The following is a 14,538-nucleotide window of genomic DNA, read 5'->3' as shown; positions in this document are numbered from 1 at the left end:
AAAGTAAAAAAAGGCTACTAAATCGCTAAAGAGAAATAAACATCTAGTCATTGAAAAAATATCAGGTCAAATATTGCAAGCACTAGGTTACAAACGATTACATATTGTCCATTATATCTGTGCCACTGTTTGAAATTCAGAAAAGTAACCATCTCATTGGTATACTTTATTTATATTTCATCATCATCATTTTGGTTTTACAACCCAGCGCGGGTCCTAGCCTCCTCAAGCATTTCTCTCCAGCCGTTCCTATCCATCGCCTTCCTCCGCCAAGCACGTATTCCCATATTTCTCATTTCTTCATCGATGTTATCAAGGAACTTTGTTCTGGGTCTTCCTCTTCTTCTCCGACCAATGGGTCGATCAAGGAGCATTTTTCTAGCTGGATATAAGACCAGTTGATAAATCTAAACTGATCCAAACAATCAGTAGTATCCAAAGGAAATCTTCCTGTAGCACTGATGGACTATCCTTAAAAATTTTCTTAAATATCCAAACAAATCTGTTGGAAATCCTGGTCTCACTAATTAACTATTTCTTTGACAAAGGTATATTTTCAGAGTGCCTAAAGACAGCCATTATTATTTCTCTTCATAAGGGTGGTGAAAAATCGAATGTCTTCAACTATAGATCTATTGCCTTACTACCGGTCCTATCTAAAATTATTGAGAGACTTATAAAAGCCCGACTTATGTCCTTTCTCGTTGAAAACAACATTTTATCACAAAATCAGTTCGGCTTTTTATCTAATAAATGTACCAGCGATGCTATGTTTTCTGTACTACATGACGTCTATCAAGCACCAAACAATAATATTTACACTGCCACTGTTTTTTGCGACTTTGTCAAAGCTTTTGATTGTGTAAATCACGATATTTTGATAAAAAAACTAAATTTCTACGGAATTCGAGGTATTTCTTTGAATTGGCTCCAATCTTACTTGAGGAAAAGGAAACAAATAGTTAGAACGAATGATACTGACTCTAGTCACAAAAGCATTGTATGCAAAGTACCACAAGGTTCAGTATTGGGTCCTCTACTTTTTCTTATCTTTATAAATGACATCTCTAACTTAAAAATCGATGGAAAAATTTTTCTTTTTGCTGATGATACCAGTATCACCTGGAGGAACTCTAATATTGCAACTTTTCATGCAACTATAACTTCTGATCTACTTAAAATAAAAACCTGGTCCGACTCTAATTTACTCTATTTTAACGTGGATAAGACAGTAATCTTATCCTATAAAGGAGCTCTTCAACCCTTGCTTCTTAATAATAGCCAGATCAGTATTGTTGATTCTGTTAAATTTCTTGGTATTTTTATAGACAGCAACCTTAAATGTTTTCCTGAACCCTTTATATCGATTTCTTAAGTAAGAAACTAACCTCAACCTGCTATGCAATCAGATCTGTTTCGAAGGAAATAAATTTAGCATCTTCCAAAATAACATATTTTTCTTTGTTTGAGTCTCATCTTCGATATTTCCTTCCTTTTTGGGGTTCTAGTATAGCTGCCCAATCTGATGTTAATTTTATATTACAAAAAAAGAGAAATACGGTATCATTTTGGCCTCGGTAGAATAACACATTGCAGAAGCTACTTCAAAAATCACGGGATTTTAATTCTTCCCTCTTTATATATTTTAGATATTGTGTAATTCGGCATCTCTTATAACGCTATATTGATAAGAGGGGAGGTGAAGAAGTCCTATAGATTACGAGACTACTTGAGCAATGTACCGGTTATATCAGTAAATAGTAACATAATAAATGAAATTAGAGATACCGAATGGACGATGACTTCTGACCATACGAAACTCAGAAAGAAGCTTGAAGTACCTTTCCAAGTAGGCATTTGCCCACGAAAGGCGTGGGACAGAGGAAACTCTCGACCCAGACTGACGCATTGAGAATCATCATCATCATCAACTAGCCTCGAACGTCCACTGCTAAACATAGACCTCTCGCATGCTTTTCCACTTAGTCCGATTTTGCGCCATCTGAATCCAATTTGTAGTCACTCTTTTTCTTTGTAGTCATCTGTCCATCTCGTTGGGGATCGACCTCTAATTATGTTAGCTTGTATTCGGGGTCTCCATTTTCAAAATTCCTTTTGTCCACCGGTCATCAACTGATCTTGCTACATGACCTGCCCAGTTCCACTTTAGTGTTGTTATTCTTTCAATAACGTCTGCTACTCCTGATCTTTTGCGTATAGTAGCATAGGGTATTCTATCACGTAGAGAAATCCCTAACATTATTCTCTCCATTGCCCTTTCCGCAACTTATAGTTTACTCACTGTTGTTCTTGTGAGTGTTAGGGTTTCTGCGCCATAGGTCATCACTGGCAAAATACACTGATTAAATACTTTTCTTTTTAGACACATTGGAATCTTAGACCTAAAAATATCTCTCATCTTTCCAAATGCAGCCCAAGCGAGGTTTATTCTTCTTTTCAGCTCGATTGTTTGGTTGTCTCGACTTATTTTGATCTCATGGCCCAAGTATTTATGATTCCTGGCCCAAGCCAGGAGTCAACTAGCTCAATATCTTTGTCTTCTACTGAGATGTTTTTGTTGTGGACTAAATTTGTCATAAATTGTGTTTTTGAAAAATTTACTTTAAGACCAACTCTTTTTGTGGCAGTATGGAGTTCTTGCATTGCAAGATCTTGAATTTGCAAATTTAAGGTTATTTAAAAAATTTCCATCTACATTGATGCCCTTTTCGTTCCAATTTATTGTTTTACAAGCGTATTCTAGCAAAGTTGTAAATAATTTAGAAGACATGTTGTCTCCTTGCCAAACGCCTCTTTCAATACGAAAGGTCCCAGTATCTTCATTAAGTCTTATACAGGCTGTAGCATGCTGATAGATGTATCTGATAAGGGGTATGTATCGGTGATCTATTCTACACTGTGTTAGAGCTTGGACCGTTTCACTTTGATTGACCGTATCAAATGCTTTTTCAAAGTCGACAAAGACAAGTATCAGGGGTCTATTATATTCAATGGTTTTTTCAATCAACGACTTAATGGTTTGCAAATGATCGTTTGTTCCGTATCCAGCTCTAAATCCTGCTTGATCGCAAGGTTGATAGAAGTCTAGTTTTGATGTCAACCTATTAGTTATTATCTTCATAAACAACTTATAAACGTGAGATAACAAGCTAATAGCTCTATAGTTCTTTAGCTCTGTTATATCTCCCTTTTTGTGCATGACTACTATAACAGCTTTATTCCACTAAGATGGTGTAACCTCTTTTGAAAGACATAAGTTATATAATTGTGTCAATGCTTCAATACTGTCTTTCCTCCTGCTTTAACTGCCTCAATAACGATTTGGTCATCACCAGCTGCTTTATTGTTTTTCATTTGATTTAATGACTTTGAGACTTCTTCGATTGTTATTTCCGGGATATCCTCTGAACCCACATTCTGGACTTTTCTCAACTTGGTGCCGTCTTTCTTACCCCTTTCTCTATATAATTCTGTGTAAAATTCTTCAACTATCTTAATTATCTGGTCTTTATCTGTTACCACTTTTCCATTTCGATCTGCGAGCTTAACAATATTCTTCTTACCTAGAGCTTGACCTCTCTTCAGCACCTTTAAACTTTTATTTTCCTCGACAACCGTTTTTTTTCTCCTTATCTCTCCTAGGATTTGTATTGCACTTTTTCTCTGCGTTTTTAATAGCTTTTATTAAATTATCATTTAAGGTTTCGACATCCATAACGTCTATATTTGTTGTCTTTAGACATCTCAGACTTTCCTCTTCGAAGGACATGGTGTTTTCGATTGGATTCCATCCTATTGGGTGTGTTTTTGTTATCATTTTGTATCTTTGTTTTTGGAGATTTAGCACGATCTTCGCTCTTACCATTCTATGATCACTTCCCACTGAACAACTAGTAAGAACTGTTACATCATGGACCATGTCTTTGTTGTTGGTTAAGACAAAATCAATTTCATTTTTGGTGACTCCATCTGGACTTACCCAGGTCCATTTTGTTTGGGAACTTTTTTTGAAAAGTCAAAGTTATTCATTGCAAAGAGGCCATTTCGTACCAAGAAACCCAAAAACATTTCGCCTCTTTCATTTCTTTGTCCGAATCCGTAGGGACCTATTACAACTTCGGTCCCGTCGAGTTTACATCCCAACTTAGCATTAAAGCCACCCATTACTAGGTTGTGTGTAGTAGGCGTCAGTTTTACTGCATTTTCTAGGTCTTCATAAAAGGTTTCCACTTCCTCGTCCGATTGTGTAGATGTAGGTGCACAGGATTGAATTATTTTAAGGCTGGTTTTTTTGTTAAGCTTCAGTATGCAGAGTATTATTCTTGGGTTGATACCTTTAAGTTGTTGGATATTTTTAGTGTTTCTCTTATGTATAAGTAGTCCAACTCCTCCTATTTTTTATTTGTTTCCCATATAGAAAAGTTGATGCCCTGATTTAAGAGTTATGCAGTCTTCTTCTTCGAGTCTTACTTCACAGAGACCCATAATGTCCCATTTTATGTGTTTTAACTCTTCTTCTAGTTTTTACATTGTACGTGGCGATATACATTTGTCGTCGTCCGTGGTAGCCTGATCTGACCCGGGGATTCTTCGCACCCTCTGTTTGCTGTCTTTCTTGATCGCTACCTTGACCAAGGATCAGCTCACTGCCGGGGACTGAGGGCCGTGTTTTTGTCGTGTCAAGCATGCTTGAATTTTAGCCATACTCTACCGCGCTGGCCAGTGTGAGTTGGTAGAGGGTAGGATGAAGGTGGGAGTTTTAAAAGGGAGAGATAGGAAAAAGGTATGAGGACCTGGCCCCCTCAGGCAAGGAAGGAGGGAGAACCAGAAAATAGCATAAGGCAGGGTCACTAATCCCTGTAGCAGCCTGTTTTCTACGGGGATTGTAGATTGTAGAGAGCTGATACCTCGCATTGAGAATATTGAACTTTAAATATAGAATAGAGTTCAATAGTACATTAGATGCAATGTAAAGCGAATAAGAGTGTAGAGGCGGATTGATGTAGTGCTACCCCATAGGTTTTCTACCATACACTTTCCTATGCGTGGTTTTTGTCGTTAGAAATCTCACACTACAATTTTGAAGATTTTCTTACTTCGAGTTAAAAAATCGGCACATAAATTATTTACTACTAGAAAAAATAGTAGCTTTCATGTTGAATAAACAAACACGACATAATGATGCTTTCAATAATATCATACGTATTAACATAATGTAAGCTTTATGCAATCAGCCAAAAAAACGAATGTAATATCGACCTTTTTATAAGCACTTAAACAAATCATTCTAAAAAGCTGAATGAATTTGAATAGTTAATCCCTTTTTGATTTTATACATTAGCCTAATAAATTCGAAATTTTTGATATTATAGAAGTATCTAACGTAAGACAAAAATACCATTAATTTACTACTGACCTTCTCCAGAAAAGTTCTAAGGGGACTTGAACGTGGTAAATAAATAATAGATCAAAGCGAATATATTATTAATATTTGGAACAGATCTAATTGTGTACAAACTTTTTTATACCTTGACACACAAACAGGGCATTTGAAATTACTAAAACGACTATTTTCAAGAACAATAAAATTATAGAAGAAACAGATGTTTAAAATTATACTTAAAGTTTGATTTGAAATTTATACCATATTCTAATAAAACACTAAAAAAATTGTTTTGACACTGAAAAGCCATAAAAATTAACTAATAACAGGGAAAAATCCAAGTGGTTACCTGTATACCATAGTTTAAAAAAACTTACATTAAAGTGAAAAACTTAATAACATTATAAACGTCACATGTTTGTTGATTTTATTCATTTGATTTTCATTAACTTTCTGTTGTTTTACTATTTTTCTTCTAAAAATAGTTGGCGCTCAACTCTCTATATCAATTAAATATGCTGTTTAATTGTTGTTCTTCAATTTAAATTTTTCATTTATTTCGGTTCGATTCCCATTTACTCTTTGAATATCCCCCGTATTAATATCCCGTTTATTACAATTCTACTTACATCTAGTCATATAAAATTCTTTATGTTGCCAACTCTCGCTTCTGTCTGTCAGTTTGTTTTCAAAATAATAGAAAGGGAACATTTTTTATGTATTTTCGTCTATATAAAGTGGGATTTTTTTTCGAAATTCATTTATATTGTTTAAGTCTCTCTTGGGCTTTTTGTATTAATTTGAATCCGTCTAGTCCCCCTTTTTGATGGAACATCCAAAGCACGTGGTGTACCACCTTTAACAGATCACAGTAAGCTGTCTGCTCGGAGAAAAGACAGAGAAACTGATCGCCAGTTCTATTAGGCATGAAACATTGGTACAGACTCCAATACATCAAGAACTATATATTAATCCAATACATCAAAAATTGGACAATAATAATATATGACATCATTAGCTATGCTAATTAAAACCACAACCAATACCAGCAACAGTAAAAAATTATACGGTGTAGATAAAAGTTTATGGTCGGTATAGTAGAATTTAACAGTATATCTAACACATATATAAAATCATACTTTCAGCGAATAGACAAAGATAACAATCATATTTCCCCTTGGTCTTCCCTGCACATTCCTCATGCACGCCCATTAGTGAACGCCAACGATTATTTCCGATCCAGCTTATACGTAAGAAACAGCGGCAGTGTTGCCTTATTACATATTTAAATTAAAACATTGAATTGATTCAAAAAATTGGCGATCAGTGGCGCGGTTATATTGCCATTCAAAACTGGATGATGATATTAAAAATGAAACACTAATTGTCACAAATACTGGTACAAAATTTCTTAAATCCATCAGAAATTTACAGACTCGCATTTTTATTTGACGAAATTTTAACCTAATTTCCAGTAAAACAAGATAATTTTGACAACATCGCCAATCGACCGTTCCCCTCAATGGTAAACTGCATACGAGACAGGCTGAACGCTATGTTATGTATTCTTTTTGGAGGTAACCGAGTAAGATTGAAGATAAAAATTAGATATGTCGACTGTTTATACAACATAAGAACGGGTACAAATAATCAAATGGTACTTGGGGGCAATTCAGTACAGGAAACTATTAATTTATTTATTATGGCTTTTGAAAATAGGCCAATACCTATAGAAAAAGCTGTAGTCTCCATTATTCATCAATTTGAAAAGTTTGGCTGTACTAATGGTAGATGTAAAAAATGCTGCTCATCAGATCAACCTCGCGAAAAGAAAATTTCTTAAGAACGAGTAATTAGAGAAATTCAAGTTTGTGCTTTGGCTGAAGCGACACCGTGTTGAAGTAAACAAATTGCCGATGAAGTTGATTTGAATACAAAAACAGTGAGGAATATTTTGAAAAGAAAGAACTACCATTGTTATAAAGTGCAGATAACTCAACAAATATTTCCTGACGATCAATTTAAACGGATGCAATTTTGTAAAATTATGATGGAGAGATGCCATGCAAATAATAATTTTTTGAAAAACATTTTGTTTACAGATGAGTCCTCTTTCAGAATTCAACAGAAACATAATCCATCCGTTGTACGTTATTGGTACTACCTCCAAAAAATCTAAACGAAAATATGGTTTCAAAAATATTATTTGGAAAATACCAAATAATGTCTTATTTTTAATTAAAAGACGTAACTTTTCGTCCAATTTAAATTTAATATAATACACCTACTCCCTCCTAATGCTTTACTAGTACTGTCTTTATTTATTATTCTTTATGAAAGACCAACCCACGAACCCCTGCAATACGCATGGCATACCAAACTAGTTCTGTTCTGCACGTTACCGCAGTATTAAAATCAAAGTGTCGTTACTTCGACCGGAAAACGATTTTCGAAGTAGAAATCAAAATGTTAAATTAAACTTATTGTAAAGTAAAATTTTGGCATATTCCCAATAAAAACCAGTAAGCTGCCATTTAAATCAATTCGCCCAAATTTGATTATCTTAGAACATTGTTCAGATGCAAAAAAGACAACAGGTCAAATAAAACCAATAAGTTTGGCAACGTTGAACTTCCCATCTTCTGCTGAATTTATTATTACCACTAATGCATTTTCGACGATATAAAGGGCGGACCTAATATACCTCTCTCTTTTTAAACAGGTGTTTCTCACTCCATCTCACGTAAGGTGAGATTCTTACGATAGATTACTACCCAGGTTGTATGGACATGGAAAAGACTGGCTCCAAAAAGGGAACAATGGTGGAACAGTTGGTCGACTAAATCTGCAGTAGACAGGATCTCACTTTTGGGGTACTGAGATTCAGAATATACGTATAACTCCTTTCTTACATCTTTATCGATGACACAATATTTACAACTTATAGTTAATGATTTATATAGTACTTAATTGACGATGTAACGCGATTTACTTGGATCAGCATGGTGATATCATTAACTATGCCTAACTAAGATTATATCTGTTTAATTGCAAAGTATCGACCGACCAAACTACATTACGATTATTAAGTGACCCCGATTGCCCTCTGTTTACCTTTTTATAACATCAAGATTCTATTATAAATCGACTCATTACTAGGCCAAATAGGTTTTTAAAATTGCTGAATCTACAAGGTTAAACTTGAATTGTAGCGAAAGTGTTTTGAAACAAGACACGAATGTTATCCAATACCTGTGCCCTATTTTTCTATTGAAAAACAATTATTTATTGCAATAGAATATTTTTGATACTTCCCATATGTTTGGATCGCTATATTTATCTCCATATTTTAAAATACGTCTTTTATACTACTTTAATACTACAGAATTCTAAAAGGATCTTTTAAGGGAAACCAAAGCTATCAAGTTTTGTAGAACGGTAAAGAAGAATATTTTGTCAAGGACTTGATCTCCAATAAAAATTGCCGTTATGATAAATAATAAACATTTTTTTATTTTTTATTTTATTTCGGTCCGTGCAAAGATGATTATTTATCCATTTATATTTATTTAGGAGTATGAATATATCAATGTGTAGTTGTAACATCAGCGCTTTCAATTATTTATAGTGTATTTATATAATTAATTAACAATATAATACATAATTACTGCACCCACGAGAATTCTAAACTTGATTGTTTTGTTCGTGGGTATTGACTGAATAGAATTTTATTTTCCTATAATACAAATATTTATCATTAATTGTTGTAACAATTATTATAATTTGCTTATTGGGGGTTGAAAGGGGAGACTGAACAATTAATGGGCTTAGAGGTAGGGTAAGCAAATACATTAAAACGTTTGCGAAAGGCTACTCGTGGTTTGGTTGAAGAGAACTTTTTAAAAGAAATAATTTTAAACTCCTGGTTTTTATTTCACATAAAAAGTTATTACAAATCCAAATTTATCAACAAATCTTACATTGAATTGGACTTTCTAACAAAACAGAATTAAAACTAGGTTTACAAACAAATGTTACATTGAACTTTCTAACAAAACAGTCTTTAAAAATATGGTTTTGTACCAAATGATAGAAAAGATAACTATCATAGAAATGAAACTAATCAAATTTTCTGAATTATTAATTAATTATCAAAACTAAAGCTGATTAGCTGATCCATAAAACTTATATTTATTTATAAACCTTTTCCGTCGACCGTCCATTTATGATCAATTTTAACACCCTCAACATCATTGATTAATGACCCCTATTAATGAATGATTTTCTATTAATGAACGATTTTATTATAGGCAACACAACATACATTGCTTGCATAAATTAATTAAACGCTCTGTGATTGGCAGTGACCTGTGGTGTAGGCAACCAAACATATACCTATTTATATTCCCACTAAAAAATTTAAAATGAAGTAGCCGCTGTTAGTACTATCTGTCATTGTATGTCATTATTTACTTTATTGTTTAAAATTCTGTGTATTTGAAAAATCAAAGAATGGATATTGACGAAGAGTTTAATTTAACTCCACCAGAATTTAACTTCTTCTATCACAGAATTTACACAGATCCAAGAAGACTTAAATATAAATTTGTCAAAATGCTATACAGCAGATAATCATTTATCAATATCTTCCTTTAATTTCAGTAATTGCACCATTTCGAATATTAATGTTTACAATAATAAAACTACCACTAAGGAAACTTTGAATAAAGTCAATGAAAGCTGAAAAAATTGTTGTTTATCGTTAAGTAAATAAATATTTAAACTAAGATATCTTTATTTCTGAAAAGTACGGTCGACGGAAAAGTTTTGTAACGAACTCGTGAATTAAAATGGCGATTAACAATCTCGAACATTAACGCGCTCGCTTCGCTCACGCGTTAAAATATCTCAATTGTTAATCGCCCTTATTAATACACTTGTTGGTTAAATAACTATAAAACATGAAATGAGAGTACATCTTACTATATTAAAGATAAATGTTTATTTAGAAAAATTTAACAAAACTAATCGTTTCACTGGCTAATTAATTCTTTTGAAATTATTAAAAAAGTTTGTTACCTTAGATTTTAGCACAAAAAACACTGAGGCACACAAACTTCAAACAATCTAGATCCGGCCTATGGGAGATAAAAAATGGAAGCTGGACAAATCTTGGGAGAGATCAAACATCAAACTGAGCTTCAGGTTACCCCGGATGATAACAATATGTATTCTTCAAAAGTCAGCTGCTTATTTTTTACTTAAAACGGCTTACTTAGCCTTCAGGACGATATTATCAAATGCCTTGACAAAGAAAATTGCTTCCAACAAACCGGTGACTGACCAACTCACTATACAAAGACTGCCACCTTCTTTTAACCAAAACTCATCGAATTAAGTTAAAATTTGCCGGTTTTTGAAACTCTAATGTGCTGGGCCTTCAAATTTTTGTGGGAACTTATTTAAATTAAAACGCAATTAGACACTACGTAATTAATATTTTCTTTAGATGACTCTGCATATACACCTGGGTAAACAAACTTCAGATTACTGTTACGTACCAACCAGAGGCATATCAAATAAATTCTAATACATTTTTATATATTGAAATATTCGATGCTTAAGGGAAAAAGATCAGGCTACAACGTCCATGGTATTCAATGTCTTTACTTGACTTTGGTACGTTGCAGTTAACATTAATTACAGAATTATGTCTGTATAGACATAACTCTGAATGCCCAACTTGATACAAACAGTTCTCCCCTCCTCAACGTATTCAGTTAAAGACTATAACGTGTAAATAGATATCAAAAATCACCTGAGATCTTGAGAAAGACACTTTCCGTACTCGAATCGGTATCAATGGAGTGTTATCACTCATTTCAACATCCCTGCTTCATCAGACACTCGGGCTGGTACAAATTCAAACTCGGAAAGACCAACAAATGTCTTCTAAAAATTAACCACTGCAGTGGTTAGCATACAGAGGTGCCACGTACTTTGCTGGCCAGGAACGAAAACGATTTAATAATATGGCCTAAGAGGACAAATTCGTTAAACTTCCCGTGCTCGAATCGGTATCAAAAGAGTTTTATGACTCATTTCACCATCCCTGCTCAAGCACGGGAAGTTTAACGAATTTGTTCTCCTAGGCCATATATAACAAAGCGATAGCAGCTTTTGCTAAAAGATTTATTCTTTTATACATTTCGTATAGCCCAGAGAACAGAAAACAATATTATTCACGATTAACGATATCGTTTTCGTTCTCATGGCCACCAAAGTAGGTGGCACTTACGTACGCTAACCACTAGAGTGGTAAGTATTTGGAGACATTCGTTAGACTTTCCGAGTTTGAATTTGTATCAGCCCGAGTGTCTGATGAAGCAGGGATACTGAAATGAGTTATAAAACTATTGATACCGATTCGAGCACAGGAAGTTTAACGAATGTGGCGTCCTAGGCCATACATTTGGCCATTCAAATCAGCTATAGCAGCTTTTTATTTAGTATGTATGGCAAAAACTTGCACCTTTACCAAAAAAAAAAGTAAAAATCAGTAATGGAAGGTAGCAATTCCAAGGAACATTTAAGGTGTGTGGAGTATAATACAACCAAGTGGCCATAATGAACAATAAAACTGAGCTAGTAGCCTAAATCAAAACAATCAAACTAAAGTAACACATGAAAAGAATACCACAATAGACATCAGCGAAGAACCTCTACCAATGACATGAAAATAATGCCACAATAGTGATAAATGAAAAATTTCTGCCGAGGAATGCCAGGAAGCAGATCGGAAAAGTAGCTGAGGCCAGCAAGAGTTGCAGCTCCGCGCAGTTGATATTTTTTCAATACGTATCTTTTATTATAAAGAGCCATAAAAAAATACGCAGTTAAAGCCTTAAAATAAGCCTTCCTTCTCTTGAATTGTTAATCACTTTCACACAAGCAGTTCAGAATAAACATAAATAGATACCCTAACTTTTGTTAATCACAATTTTACAGAAAATAAAATAGCCTGAAACACGTTTAAAGCCTTTTGGTTATTTTTATACTACAAATATGAGAACTATTTGTCAGCAATGTAATAAAATTCATAAACAAAGTCATTTAAAGCCGTATACTTATTAGCCGGTCTGATTTTTTTCGATGATTCTATATTATTCTGTTCCTGATTTACAACTTCTTTATTTGTCTTTCCAAAAGTACAGATAAAATGAGGATGCCGAGAAAACTTTGATACCTCGCAAACAGATTACGAGCGATACGTTTTTAATTCAAAACTTGAATTGCCTGATATATAACTAGTGCAATTTACTAAAGTGAAAGGAATTGTATATTATATAAACGCACCAACTGACATTTAAAATATAATTTCAAGTCAGTGGAAATGAAAAATGGCAGTTTAAGTAGGGGTTTAAAATAAATATCTTTCAATTGAACGTTTTGCTTTGAACTATAATCGCTGTACTGTGTCTTTATGATAAATTGAATTGAAACTATCCCGTTTCAATCGATTTGAGTAAAAATTGATTTCTGTACTAGCTGTTTATCATTACTCAGAGGTACACACCATTATTTCTGACGGATTTTGTTACCGAAAGAAAAAATAAGTATACTTTTAACGACACAAGAGGAAATACATCAGTGATAAAGGGATTTTTTAAACTGTTCTCTAAAAACTGTAAGTTTAAGATAATTATTGAACCGTTTTTGCTTAATATTTCCAAGTAACAACTGAAATTGTTGTAAATGCGATTTCCTACAATTTTTTTTTGCAAATTTGTCGTGCTGTCTATATTTTCTCAGTTAAGGGGGAAGTTAAGGGGGTTATTGAATTATCTTGTTTAATTATTAACTTTACGACGTGATGTTTCCGCCCCGTATGTGAGGACTGGCCTCAGCAGTGTTTTGTATTGAATCATTTTAGTTTTTCTTTGAATATTTCTTGAGTGGAATCGTTTTTGGAGTCCATAGTATGTCCTATTTGTAAGACTTATTCGTCTTTTAATCGTCTTTTACTTTCATTTTTTGCTAAAATCAATATTTAAGGTCGTAGATTCGTTCCTGCTTATGACTGGCTGCTGACGAGGTCAGCGTCCAGGGTTCGTTAATCGCTTGTGACTCGTTAAGCTTAGGACCAATGTTGACTGCAAAACAAAAAATCCAAGAAATCAAAATTGTATAAAATATGATTCTCTCTATTTTTGTTAATGTACAAATGTTTTTGTATAAATATATTTGCAAACGTACGAAATACTTAATAGAGAGATTAGAAGTCTGGGAATCAATGTACAAACTGGAAAAATATAAGGAATTAATAGAAGCTATAAACAATATGTACAAAGAAAAAGTGTTAATTAAAATTTAAACGAAAATGATGGAAAACTTCAATATAAAAAAGGATATTTTACAGAGATGTTCCTTATCTTTATTGAGTACTTTTCATTATTATTAAAATATACTCGGAAAACATACTAAACCATAAGAAAATCCAAAGCAACGGGATAAATTGAGAAACGAATACTTATAAGAGAAAACATTAAGCATCTTCACATACGACCAAATGATTGCAAGGGTCATGGCATAAATTAAGTTACTGTAGCTTCCATAACTAAGTAATGTGCAAGATACAAGAATAATATACTCCAGCGGTCTCCAGATTACCTCCACAAAAATGCAGAGAGACCTACGATACGCCAAAGTGTTCTACATGAGCATGAAATTAGCTAATAAAACCCTTTCTGCTTCCAAAACCAGACAGGGGAAGAGACTTAGACCTAGGGGAAGATCTCCAAGCCGCTGGGTAGATCAAACAAAAATACTGATTAACCAAGGGTTACATGAAGCCGAACAGCTAGCCCAGGACAGAAAAGGATGGAGAGAAATCGTGAAAAAACTGTAAAGGCCTGATGGTGTCACCACATCCCAAAAGGGATTAGGACTGAGGAGCAGGAGGTTCCAAAATATGTATGCTATGCTTTCCCTCTATATCCTCTCTGAAAACTAAACTAAAGTTTTATTTGACAGAGAATGAATGTTACCTCACTACAAAGATAGTATTTTGACTCAGAGCTATTGACTATGAGTCTTCTGCTTCTTCTTCGCGCGACTAGGATTACTCCTGTTTG

The 14,538-nt window shown here is 33.8% G+C and overlaps 2 protein-coding genes across 3 annotated transcripts in view; both read right to left on the bottom strand.

The window, feature by feature from the left end:
* The window catches only part of ATP8B (ATPase phospholipid transporting 8B), a 294,637-nt gene that overhangs the window by 153,079 nt on the left and 127,020 nt on the right, over window positions 1-14,538 (bottom strand). The gene's annotated exons all lie outside the window — the stretch shown is intronic.
* Window positions 3,292-4,708, bottom strand: LOC140448702 (uncharacterized). The gene is made up of 3 exons (XM_072541814.1): window positions 4,618-4,708; window positions 4,072-4,355; window positions 3,292-3,684 (listed from the first exon to the last, which is right to left on the bottom strand). The coding sequence occupies exons 1-3, from the start codon at window positions 4,706-4,708 to the stop codon at window positions 3,292-3,294; spliced, it is 768 nt and encodes a 255-aa protein (XP_072397915.1).

This window comes from Diabrotica undecimpunctata, chromosome 8, assembly GCF_040954645.1.
Source record: "Diabrotica undecimpunctata isolate CICGRU chromosome 8, icDiaUnde3, whole genome shotgun sequence".
In the NCBI taxonomy this organism is placed as follows: domain Eukaryota; kingdom Metazoa; phylum Arthropoda; class Insecta; order Coleoptera; family Chrysomelidae; genus Diabrotica; species Diabrotica undecimpunctata.
The sequence above is the reverse complement of the archived record's forward strand: the minus strand, read 5'-3'. Positions and strand labels throughout refer to the sequence as shown.